At 38.2% G+C, this 12959-nt stretch overlaps 1 protein-coding gene across 12 annotated transcripts in view; it reads right to left on the bottom strand.

The window, feature by feature from the left end:
- APAF1 (apoptotic peptidase activating factor 1) overlaps nt 1-12959 on the bottom strand; it is a 92394-nt gene that overhangs the window by 45399 nt on the left and 34036 nt on the right. For all 12 annotated transcript variants that reach the window (XR_007470096.1, XM_049694281.1, XM_049694284.1 and 9 more), the window contains 4 exons: nt 9549-9675; nt 8146-8271; nt 6083-6214; nt 2718-2843 (listed from right to left, as the gene is read on the bottom strand). Coding sequence is in view for 11 of the 12 variants with exons in the window: in XM_049694281.1 (XP_049550238.1) it covers nt 2718-2843; nt 6083-6214; nt 8146-8271; nt 9549-9675 (511 nt within the window). In the remaining variant the exon portion in view is untranslated. The remainder of the gene's footprint in view (nt 1-2717; nt 2844-6082; nt 6215-8145; nt 8272-9548; nt 9676-12959) is intronic.

The following is a 12959-nucleotide window of genomic DNA, read 5'->3' as shown; positions in this document are numbered from 1 at the left end:
TGAAAGTCACTCACAGAAGGGAGAAGAACTGAAGCCACAAGACCAGCTGAACTGGGACGGAAGAAAGGTGATGGAGGTAGGTAGTCAAGATTAGAATCTTGAGGGAACAGCTATACTTTAATGGGCAGGAAAAAGAGTTAAAGAAGAGGTTAGAGACACAGAAAGAGAAAGAAGAAAACATTGATGTCAAATGAGTAGAGTTTCAAAAAGGAAACAGAAGGGGGTGTAATACAACCAAAAGAATAAGGACTGGATAAAGAAAAATACTGGATTCCACACTCATCCAAAGAGCATTAGATTTTACAACAAAAAGAATGAAAACAAAATAAAACTGGATTTTACTCTTCAAGGGAATACAGGACCAGGCTAAAAAAGGGTTAAGTAATAAATAAGTAGTCAGAAGGTTGAGGCAAGTATAGGTGACTTAAGAAGTCTAGTCATAAAGGTCTAGTCAAAAAGAAAAACTGAATGACTCTTTCAGAGGATAACACAATCAAGGAAGAATCAAAGGTTTTTCACTTTTTGGTTTTATAATACTTAGGAAGGGCCAAGAACATCTGTAGGCTGTGGGAAAGGATTCAAAAGAGAAAAAAAACTAAAGGTGCAACATCGAGAGGAAATAACCAATGAGGCAAGGTCTCAGGGGAAGAAGGAAAAAAAGGAACAGTAGGCACAAGCAGAGGACTTCCTGGGCACTGAGATGAGAAAAAAAAGGGGAGTAGAGACTTCTTATGGCAATTTTTAAGAGGGCTCATGGCAGGGAGCTCTTGGGTGGTGTCAACCTTCTGAATAGGTATGAGGTAAGATTATCTCCATAGAATGAAAGAGATACAGTGACATTGTTAGGGGCTTAAGAACAGCAGAAAAGGTTTGGAACAGGCACTATGGTGAATTCAGTTCGGGAAACAAATGGCAGCAAAGAAGGCCCAGTAGAGTTACACAGCTCAAACTTGTAGAACAGATAAATGGCCTGGTTTCACAACTTTCTTCAACATTAAGCAAACTAATAATAATGGAATCTTCCCAGAACTTGCATTAGCAATGGAGATAAGGTAAAAGGAGAACCTTCCTTGAGATATAAAATGCCTTCTGAAGTCATTCACTTAGTAAAAACCAAGAAATAACAAGCTCATAGGACTAGAAGAATCTTTCAGAAGAGGGTTGCCTTCACTGAGCCTCCTCTGATATGGTCATCCCAAAGAAGAGACAGATATTTGATATTTGTAGAGAATATGTCATAGAGGCCAGATCCATTTGGCTGAATATTCTAAGAATGCTCCAACATCTACTAGATGTCAGGAAATTATATCAAGTAGAATTCTACCCATAAAATTCCTATAACAAATTTATAAGTGGAAATCAGAAGACCAAGCAGCTTCCATCTATCGATATATATAGATACAGGTATATAGTAGATATGTATATATTTGTTCTCAGAACCAGATGGATGGATGTCATAAGAGAACACCTTCTGAAGAAGGCTTTGCATTTATTTTTTAAATTTATAAAGTTTTGAGGGTCATTAAAAACTACAGACAAGTGAATTGGAGGCCAAAAAAATTCCAAAAAAGACTAATGAAACATATATAGGGACAGTAGCTGAAATAAGCCCCCAAAATTATCTTGCCCAGAAGTGACAATTAATGTACTGGACAGGATCAGAGGTAGCAGAATGATGGAAAGTGAAGAGCCTTAGAGGTGTGCCTGATGAGCCTGGGTTTACCACAGTTTAGAATTTGGTACATATGTGTTCCAGCTAAAAACGGCAAGATGAAAACAGAGGTAGAGTGTTAATCTAGCATCTACATATTGGGATAAGGAAGGATGAGGAGTATATCTTAGAAGGCTGCTATCACACATGAGGGTATAACAGCATGAACCAGAGCAAACGCTACAGAATGGGAGGGGAAAAGGTAGACCAAGAGGTGAGGAAGTCAAAGATGGATTGGATTTAACACCAAAGAAAGGAGAATCAATAAACAGGAGACCAGAATGACAGGAGAGAGGAATAAGAAAGTGGCATAGGGGGCTTCCCTGGTGGCGCAGTGGTTGAGAGTCCACCTGCCGATGCAGGGGACACGGGTTCGTGCCCCGGTCCGGGAAGATCCCACATGTCGCTGAGCGGCTGGGCCCGTGAGCCATGGCCGCTGAGCCTGCGCATCCGGAGCCTGTGCTCCGCAGCGGGAGAGGCCACAACAGTGAGAGGCTCGCATACCGTAAAAAAAAAAAAAAAAAAAAGAAAGTGGCAAAGTGGCATAGGTTCTTATTGAGAAGTAAGGTGGAGATTTAAGGAAGAAGAATTCAGTTTTTTTAAAGACTATAAATTTCAGGAGGCTGAATAAGCTTTTTTCCCTAGCTGAGTTTTCTCCCCTAAGATTTCGCAAAAACAGGAATACAGGAACATAAAAGGCAGAATAAATGAATGATAAATAAAAGCAGGACCTTTACAAATTTGATCCCATAGATCTCAAAAGATTTTATGAAACCATAAACGAAATACATGCTTAAAAATTAAGAATTAAAATTATATGAACTTTAAAGCATAAGGTAGTAAACCATTAATAAGCAATCATTATGACAACCAATTACAGTTATATTAAATATGCTCCTGGAAGTTGAAGGAAGAAGCTTTCTGTAGAAATGTGAAAAACAGAAACCTCTTTCCGTAAAACAATAAAATTATTTACAACCCATTTTAACAATGAACAAAAGCATACCTTTAATGTTCCATCAGCTGAACAACTAGCCAAAAGCTTATCATCTGGTGAAAACCTGCAGTGATTGACTGAATTTGTATGGCCAAACATGGTATTTCGACATTCTTTTTGATTCAGAGCCCAGAGCTATTTGAGAAAGATAAAAAGATAACTGAAAAACTAGCACTGAATGGGGAAAAGTTAGAAATCATGTGAAGTTCTTCCTTCCCTCCCAATTAAGCTTTTTCAGTTACAGGAAGCATTCCATTCACAGTTTGACAAAGGTGTCAAACACAAAGGTGAACTTGTGATTAACAAGTAATGGGGCAGTCCTTAGATCAGCACCTAAATCTACTAAGGGACTTGAAGGTTTATCTAGGCTTCAGTCTGAGCACTAAACTAGCTAAACAATTACTGCTTATTTTAACAAAGTAGTTTGAAATCATTATTTTACTCAGCTGTATAACAAGTAATATGTAAAATAAACTGCCCAATTTTTTTAGATGCTAAGTTATCCAACTCTAAAAATAGTCATTTCTAAGATTTCCCTATGCAAACCTAGAGTCTACTAACTAGGATAAAATCTATTAACGCTCTTAAAAAATGACTCAAAAATACAAAGACTGCAAAGATAGATATAAATACATTTGACGGGAAACATAAGGGATTAGAAGAGCAAGTTAAACAACCTTCCTGGAAACAATCAACCAAATCCAGAAGGTGGGACATTCCACAGGATAAATGACTCAATTTTTCTAACAAATCAATGGCATAAAAAAAGAGATAGACGGGAAGGGGAACATTTAAAGAATAAAAGATTTAAGAGACATATCAACCAAATGCCACTTGAAGTTTGGATTCTGACTCCAATAAATATATGGTAGAAAGATATGCTTTGAGACTAATAAGGAAAAAAGAACATGGACGAGGTATATTATGAAATTACTGTTTATTATGTTAGGTATGATAATGGCATGGTATTTATGTTTTAGACCTCAGAGATTCATGCTTAAGTATTCTGGGTGAAATGATATGTTACCTGGGATTTGCTATAAAATGCTCTAATCCAAAAAAATGGGAGGTGGTGGGGGAATAAAATACAACTGGCAAATGTTGACAACTGTTGGAGCTAGACGATGGACACCACGAGAGTTACTATTCTCTCTCCTTTGGGGTATGTTTGAAAAGTATAAAAAATGTAAATAAAATGGGCAAGGGGGATTTATGCAAATTAGATTAAACACAGAAGAAATCATTTACCTCCCAAAATTAATCTTAATAAAAATCCTTTGGAAATGATCAGTAAGTGAGTTAAGTCCTGTTCTTTATGTCCAACTCCATCCCTAGCTTCTTTTATCCCAGTCCCAGATAAACCCCATTCTGCAGATAATGCAAATTACATGGGAGCAGCATCAAATTTACATCTTTTCATTGGCTTCTCTCGGTTCAAAAAGCACAAGAAGGGCTTCCCTGGAGGCGCAGTGGTTAAGAATCCGCCTGCCAATGCAGGGGACACGGGTTCGAGCCCTGGTCCAGGAAGATCCCACATGCCACACAGCAACTAAGCCTGTGCGCCACAACTACTGAGCCTGGGCTCTAGAGCCTGCAAGCCACAACTACCGAGCCCATGCGCCGCAACTACTGAAGCCCACACGCCTAGAGCCTGTGCTCCGCAAGGAGAGAAGCCACCGCAATGAGAAGCCCGCACATGCACGAAAGAGCAGCCCCCGCCCTCTGCAACTACATAAAGCCCGTGCACAGCAACAAAGACCCAACACAGCCAAAATTTAAAAAAAAAAAAAAAGCACAAGAAGTGTGACTTCCCTGGTGGCGCAGTAGTTAAGAATCCATCTGCCAATGTGGGGGACACGGGTTCAAGCCCTGGTCCTGGAATATCCCACATGCCGCGAAGCAAATAAACCTGTACACCACAACTACTGAGCCTGCACTCTAGAGCCCACGAGCCACAAATACTGAAGCCCACGCACCCTAGAGCCCGTGCTCTGCAACAAGAGAAGCCACCGCAATGAGAAGTCCGCACACCTCAATGAAGAGTAGCCCCTGCTCGCCGCAACTGGAGAAAGCCCACGCACAGCAACAAATACCCAACGCAGCCAAAGAAATAAATAAATAAATTTTTTTAAAAAAAGAACTTAAAGTTTATAAAAATAAGAGAATAGAACCCTTGCATAGGACATAGAATCCAGGACTTGAAAGAATACAATAAAATCAGATTTTTAAAAAAAAAAAAAAAAAAGCACAAGAAGTAAGTCCTAATAGTCCTCATGGAAATGCAAGTGTGGAATGACCGGTCTTAAAGTAAAACTTGTCCTTATTCAAAACTGTTGACCAGGTTTCCCTGGTGGTACAGTGGTTAAGAATCCGCCTGCCAATGCAGGGGGCACAGGTTCAAGCCCTGGTCCGGGAAGATCCCACATGCCGCGAAGCAACTAAGCCTGTGCGCCACAACTACTGAGCCTGGGCTCTAGAGCCCGCAAGCCACAACTACTGAGCCTGCGTGCCACAACTACTGAAGCCCGTACGCCTAGAGCCCGTGCTCCGCAACAAGAGAAGCCACCACAATGAGAAGCCCACACACTGCAATAAAGAGTAGCCCCCACATGCAGCAACGAAAACCCAACACAGCCAAAAATAAATAAATAAAATAAATAAATTTATCTTAAAAAAATTATCAAACATATGTGGAACGAATATCTATTTCTGGTTTTAGTTTGGTTTAAATTTTTTTCTTTTCCTATCAGTACATTTTTTCCCTCCTCTTTCTGATAACAGACCCTCTCTTTCGAATCTTGAATCAAGCCCCAGTCATAATTCAAGTGGAGCTGACCTCACCTATTCGTCCCATTTCTACATGGCTAAAACCTGTGACCCCTGGCCAATTGAAGGATTCCATCCTACTGACCGCTAGGGTTATTCTGAAATGCGCATGTAACCCAAACCATGTCAACTAGAGTTTTCTCTATGGGAAAACTATGGGACCTGGGAAAGAGCGAGTTTCCCTTCCTCTGTGATTATGAGCTGTAATATCCATGTAAGCCTGGAGCTAAGGATAGCCAAATCTGCTGCACAGAAAGAGTATGCCTGAATCAACAAAAAGGGAAACAGAGTCTAGAGATGGAGGCGGGGGTTAGAGCCTGAGAACGTATTTTAGGCATCTGGAATCAGCTATGCCTGAAGCCACACTCCTAGACTTTTCAGTTACAAGAGCCAATAATATATTTGTTGTTGTTGTTGCTTAAGCTAATATGAAAGCTTCTACCCCTGCAACCAAAAGATCCCTGATTAATACAATATATGAAAAAAAAAGGAGATGTTGTGATGTATCTATCAAATTTATCTACATAATTCTCATTATCCACACTTACTTTGAGGAAGCAGTCATTTGAACCAGTGGCTAAGAGCAGGTGATTACTATTGTTGGTGAAGTGGCAGCAATTGACTTGCTCTGAGTGCTCGTCATAGGTATGTACTAGTTCCCCAGACATAGAATTCCAAATCTAAAGAGAATAGAGAAAATAAAATTTACAAGTACCCCTTATTTTCAAAGAGAAAACAGAGAGGCAAAGCAAATGTGAGCTGTTTTGCAGATTTTCCCAGACATGATACTAATGAATACCTCTCCCTTCCCTAAATTATGTCAGCATTTTGCCAGAATGTTTTTTTTTTTAAATTACCTGCAAGTAATGTAAAACATTACATTTTTCAAGGGCAAAATTTTACATGTTCATATGACTTGACAGCAGGCAGAAAAGTGCTATAAAAGGGATGGAATAATGGACTTCAGATCAGAAAAATTAATCAGAGCCAATCTAAGACCTGGCTCTACCACTTATAAGTTGTGTGTCCCTAGTCAAGTCCTTAATTTACCTGCATTTCAGTTCCCCCCTCTGTAAAATGGGGATACTTGTACCCATCTTACACAATGCATGGTGTCAAATGACAAAGAATTTGATAAGTGTTCTGCTGACTTCAAGGTACTAATAAATAAGTAAAGGCAAATGGTTCAGTGAAAAAAAATAAAGGCTTTAGATTCTGAGGGAAACCTAGCTTTCAACCCTGGTGCCATCAGGCATTAGTTAATATGAGCCTGGGCAAATGACTTCATCTCTGAACCTGTTTCCTCATCTCTAAAATGGGATCAACACTTACTTTGCAATTGTAGTGAGAAATTGATAATGTAATATAAGAAAGTGTGTAGTATAAAGCCTCATGCAGTGTTCTCAGTAAAAAGTAATCATTTTCCTAGTTACTATGTAAGTAGTCTGTTTCATCAAACAAACAAAAGAAATAAATTACCTAATGAATGTTCACTGGGCTTTTGGACTTTTAGAGATACTAATGTCCCTCCCATAGCATTTTCTTTTATCTTATCAAAGCACTCTCCAGAGATCCAAAGAGTTTATTTTATTTTAAAGTTCTGTAATAAGTATTTCCGCCTCTTGCTTTAAATTTCTTACAAATAGAAACTTGAGCCACATAGCTCTGACTCTGGAACACCACAGAATGGCCAGCTCCAAGTCTGACTCAGAATAGAGGTTATAGAGTGAATTAACTGGTTGGTTGTAAAGCCACTTGGGAGAGTCCAATCTATCAAGAAGATTTTTCCAAAGTCTCAATTTAGTCTGGACACTCCGGGGTCCTCTTCAAGTAGATGCAAACTCTACAAAAACTCTCAAGCCAACTTTCTTGCTCCCAGGTCCACTAAGGCCCACCCCACCTAAACAGATTCAGCATTCCACACCCCTTTTGAAAAAAGCCCAAAATGAGGTCTCCCCTCCATTTATCAAATAAAATATTCCCCTAGACTTCACTTTCTCTTAAATTCCATAAAAATGCTCTGGCTAAAAGCCAAATTTAGGGACAAGAAACCAAAAAAAGAATAATTAACAAAGATAAAAATTACCCTGTCAGTTTTCTCTTCTCTGTTTACTTTGTAGACTAGTAACCTGATTGTTAGTATGTTTATTCATCTAGTTTTGCATTGAATGTAAGCCAGCTCATAAAGGTAAAAAAAAATCTGGGTTGCATTTCACAAATTATATATTTTACAACAGGAATCAATCTCAGACAATAATTTTGTGCAGCAACACTTCCGACCACAGTACACTTAGAGATTTCAACTGATATTTAACCCACAGACCTGTCAATAAGTGTCAGGCAAATTCATTAATCTGAAATTGTGTTTCCCAGCTGCCTGATAAATATAAATATCAGCTGTGTTTCCTAGGCTAATCAACCTAGGCATTTTTGCTTGTGCTTAAAAATAAAAAGTTTTAGACAGAATTTACAATGGATAAAACTGGTTTGCCTCAAGTTAGTAGATCAATAGGCAAGAGTCCTTTAACTCTACTTACTCTAGTCCCTCTATTACAGAAAAAGAAAATAAATTCTGTGGTGATTACAACTCAAGAGGAAAATATTTCCCTACCTTCACTTTTTTATCCACTGAGCAGGTTGCTATAAATCTGTCATCTGCAGAAAATGCACAGCAAAGCACTTCATCCTCATGAGCCTTGATTTCTAGAAGTTTCTCTCCTGTTTCAGCTTTGAAAACCTATATAAGCAACAATAAAATCTTTTTACTATACCTGTTTAACCATGGGCCGTCATTCAATAAAAATATTTCTTTAAAAGATCTTTATCACTGTTATTTTGCAACAGAAATGAACCTTGGCAATATCACTGCAAAAATGAGAATTTCTGTCAGAATTCGTATGCCTTAACATACAAAGAAAATCATCCTGCCCCCCCCCCCAAAAAAAAAGAGAAAAAAGGAACTTCCCTGGTGGTCCAGTGGTTAAGACTCCACGCTCCCACTGCAGGGGGCCTGGGATCGATCCCTGGTCAGAGAAGTAAGATCCCACCTGCCGCATAGTGCAGCAATCAATCAATAGAGCTGACAGTAGCTTCAGTTCTTGAGAACAGTTTGGCAAATTCTTAACAATCAGTAGAAAACACTTCATTCAATATGCTTTCTGCGCTCAAAAGCCAAAATTAATAAAAGTAGTAATAAAGTACACATATAGAAATAAGGCTTACAAACATAATCTTGCGATCTTAAATTTAAATGTTTTAACTAGTTTTTGTTTCCTTCAAAATCAAAAGGTTGAGTACCAATTTAAAGAAAAGCACTCATGTTTTCTGAAAACAAATGAGAAATTAAAATTCCTTCAAGCGCCTAAGGAAATAATCTAGTCCAATTCCTATTTACAGTCAGAAATCTATGCCCGAGCCTATGATAAAATAGGTATTTTACACAGTCACTGTTTTGTTTTTTGTTTTTTGTTTTTGCAGTACGCAGGCCTCTCACTGTTGTGGCCTCTCCCGTTGCGGAGCAACAGGCTCCGGACGCGCAGGCTCAGCGGCCATGGCTCACGGGCACAGCCGCTCCGCGGCATGTGGGATCTTCCCGGACCGGGACACGAACCCATGTCCCCTGCATCGGCAGAAGGAATCTCAACCATTGCACCACCACGGAAGCCCCACAGTCACTGTTTTTTAATCAGAGTCCTGTTCACTGTGCTATGAAGTCCTCATGTCTTTTAACAGTTATCATTTCCTCATTACCCTTAGCTGTCACATGGATGACAAGAACTGACTGCTAGGGTAAAAGGCACTTCTATGTCACTTGGCAAGTTTAGAATTATGAAAATACACCACCATATCTTTTAAATCTATAGAGAAAGCTTTCATAAAATGTTCAAGAGATCTGAACATTTCTCTATTCCTAATGTGCAATTTTCTTTAATTTTAGAATTTAAATATATTCTAATATGCACAGTATTAGGTGCATGACTCTTTGAATTTTTCTCAAGAGATAGATAGATTTACCTGCAGGTTTTTATCAGCTCCACAAGAAGCTATTCTTTGACCATCCTCAGAAAAGCAAGCATGGTACACAGCATCTGTATGGGGGCGGACGACCAAGCGGGAGAGATTCTTGATGTTTTCTTTGTTTCTAAATATAAGGGAAAAAATGAACAGAAATCCAATAAACAAGAGTAAAAGTAATTATTTTCTTTCAGTAATAAACTGTCTTTTAACATAGTTATGTTCCAAAAAACACAAAACTCTTAAAATTAAATTATCAATATGTAAATGACAGCACACATCACCTGAGGAAAAAAAGCATAATATAACAAAAGCAGCATTTTAAGATAAATGCTACGCTATATCAAGCAACCTGTCACGTACTACAAATATCACTGAGTTGGAAGAAATCTAGTTAATCAAATACATGTCAGTTTTTATTTTCCTCTAATACATTAATAACAACATGTGCAGAGAAAACATTATAAGAGGATAACCTCAAAAAAAATCTCCATCTTTTTCAAAAGGAAAGAGCTATAGCAAAATGAAGCTCATTTTCTAACTAAAGTATGACACTACACCCACCATTATGATGCGCACTTTAAAACCATTCTTCTCTAACTACAATTATTCAGATATAGAGAAAAAAAAGTAATGTCATTTTCTTTATATCTTAATCTACTAAGTATTGCACCAGTAAAGATATTATTTCACAAAGGCAAAAGGGTAAAGGAATGTGATGTATACTTAAAATGGGGAAAGTATTAGAACAGTGTCAGAATTCCACATACATACACCCCAGTCACTGTGAGTAAATATGTTAAGTGGTATCATGCTTATTTTAAGAGGAAAAGGTTAGGCGTCAGATAAACCTAAAGGGCAACCCTGCTTCTACTACTTATTAGGTGTGTGAACTTATGCAAATTACTTAACCTAGTAAGTTTCCTTTTCCTCATATGTAAAATGTGAGTAATGATACCTGCTCTGAACAGGTATCACACACAAAACAGACCAAATGAAAAAAGGGAACACAAAGGCAGAACAGACTTAAACCTTGCCTAGAAAGTATTAAACTTCACTAGAATTGATAAAACAAACAACTGTAAAAACTAGAGTGATGAGAATCTGGAGGATAAACAGGTAAGCTACTGGCAAAGTTTAGAGAATCAGATTAAGAAAATATGTCCCCCGATCTATCTACTCAATTCCTCAAAGCTCGGAAAGTGACCTGTCACAATGATGGGCATGTGGCCAAAAAGTATTAGATAAATAACAAATGAATGCATGAATGATTTCTTTGAAAGATGAAACTCAAATTACGTTTATACCAACCTAAACATTCTACAGAAGAAAAAAAAAGCTTTCTAGTACTGAAAAATAAAGCATTCTTTGAATATGACCTGGTCAAACCCAGTTAAAAAGATACAGCTATTAATGACTAACCATCCTATAAGAGAACATCACAGGTTGAAATGCAGTTGATGAAGCGGAAAAAAAAAAAAACAGCAAGAAAAAGTAAAAATAACAAACTCAACATTCAAAAGAGAACAAGAACTAAACCAATGCCCATCTGATTATCAGACCAAGTATCACAATTCTATTTTAGTCACTAACTAAAACATGAATTCAGTCAACCTTCTACAAATTTCTCTTAAATATCAACTACATGGACCAGGCAAAATGCTAAATGCTATTTATCCTTTTCTTTTTTTTAAATAACTTTATTTATTTTTTATCTATTTTTATTTTATTTTTGGCTGCATTGGGTCTTCGTTGCTGCGTGCGGGCTTTCTCTAGTTGCGGCGAGCAGGGGCTACTCTTCATTGTGGTGCGCAGGCTTCTCATCGCGGTGGCTTCTCTTGTGGCGCACAGGCTCTAGATGCACAGGCTTCAGTAGTTGTGGCACGCGGGTTTCAGCAGTTGTGGCTCACGGACTCTAGAGCACAGGCTCAGTGCTGTGGCGCACAGGCTTAGTCGCTCTGCAGCATGTGGGATCTTCCCAGACCAGGGCTAGAACCCGTGTCCCCTGCATTGGCAGGCAGATCCTTAACCACTGCACCAAGGAAGCCCTATCCTTTTCTTTTTTAATCTTTTTTTTTTTTTTTTGGCCACACCACGTGGCTTGCAGGATATTAGTTCCCCAAACAGGGATAGAACCCAGGCCCTCGGCAGTGAAAGCACAGAATCCTAACCACTGGACCACCAGGGAATTCCCTAAATGCTATTTATTCTTAAAAACAACAACTAACATTCATTGAGCACTTTCTATGATCTAGGTACTGTTCTAAGCAACCTATGTAGGTGTGTATGTTTGTGTATACACACACACTCATTTAATCCTCACAACAATGCTATGAATAGTACCACTAGGCAAGATAAGTTGAATAACTTTCTCCTAATGATACACAACTAAAAAATAGCAGAGCTGGGATTCAAGCCCAAGCGGTCTAGAGCCAGAGTCTGTTATTTTAACCTCCAAACGTTCTATACTACAGAATGGATAGAAATTATGGGAAAAAACAAGTAAACAGAAAACCACCGTAAAATGACACAATGCTATGATACTGAGTAAACAAGTATTCTAGAATACAAACAGATCTCAATTAATTAGGTGGCTGCTTCCAGGGAGAGTGAAACCTCTTCCCAAAAAAATGTTAAAGAATGGTGAACTCTGGGAAGTGAGAAGGTAGGGGAACATGAAGAGTCTCTGACTTTTCATTTTACATCCCTCTAACACTGATTTAAAAAAAAAAAATCAGGAACATGGATTACTTTAAAACAAAAATAAAATCAATGAAAAATTATAATTTAATTTTTTGAGGAATTCCCTGGTGGTCCAGTGTTTAGGACTTGGCACTTTCACTGCCGTGGGCCCGGGTTCAATGCTTGGTCAGGGAACTAAGATCCCACAGGTTGCATGGTGCGGCCAAAAAGTAAAATAAAATAAAATTTAATTTTTTTTAATTTAATTTTTAATTTAAAAAAATTTTTTTAACTCTCTCCTTTACGGAACCTTACCAGAATCCCTGATCCATCCAAGCTAAATTACCCACTTCTCAGTTTTACCTCTATTTTATACATTACTTCTGTTACATTTATCACATTATAATTATCTGTTTAAACTTCTTTCTTCACTAGTAGATTGTAAGCTCCTTGGGGAGAGCCTTAGCACCTAGTAACAGTGCTTTAGCACAGTAGAGAAACTCAAATATTTATTGAACTAAACTGAATTAGGGAAACCACCTATGGCAACCTGAATTATTTGGAAAGAAGGTCCAGGGCTATATAGATCACAGACGATATCAACCAGGAGGTCAATTTAGATATAAATTATACATGTGAAAAGACGACCATTCATACTTATCAAAAGGAGCATGAAAATAAAGCCAGACCCACAGTTTAAATCACATTCAGCAAGCCACATGAGCTCAG

This window comes from Orcinus orca, chromosome 11 (assembly GCF_937001465.1).
Source record: "Orcinus orca chromosome 11, mOrcOrc1.1, whole genome shotgun sequence".
In the NCBI taxonomy this organism is placed as follows: Eukaryota; Metazoa; Chordata; class Mammalia; order Artiodactyla; family Delphinidae; genus Orcinus; species Orcinus orca.
This window is presented reverse-complemented; position numbering and strand designations above follow the sequence as displayed.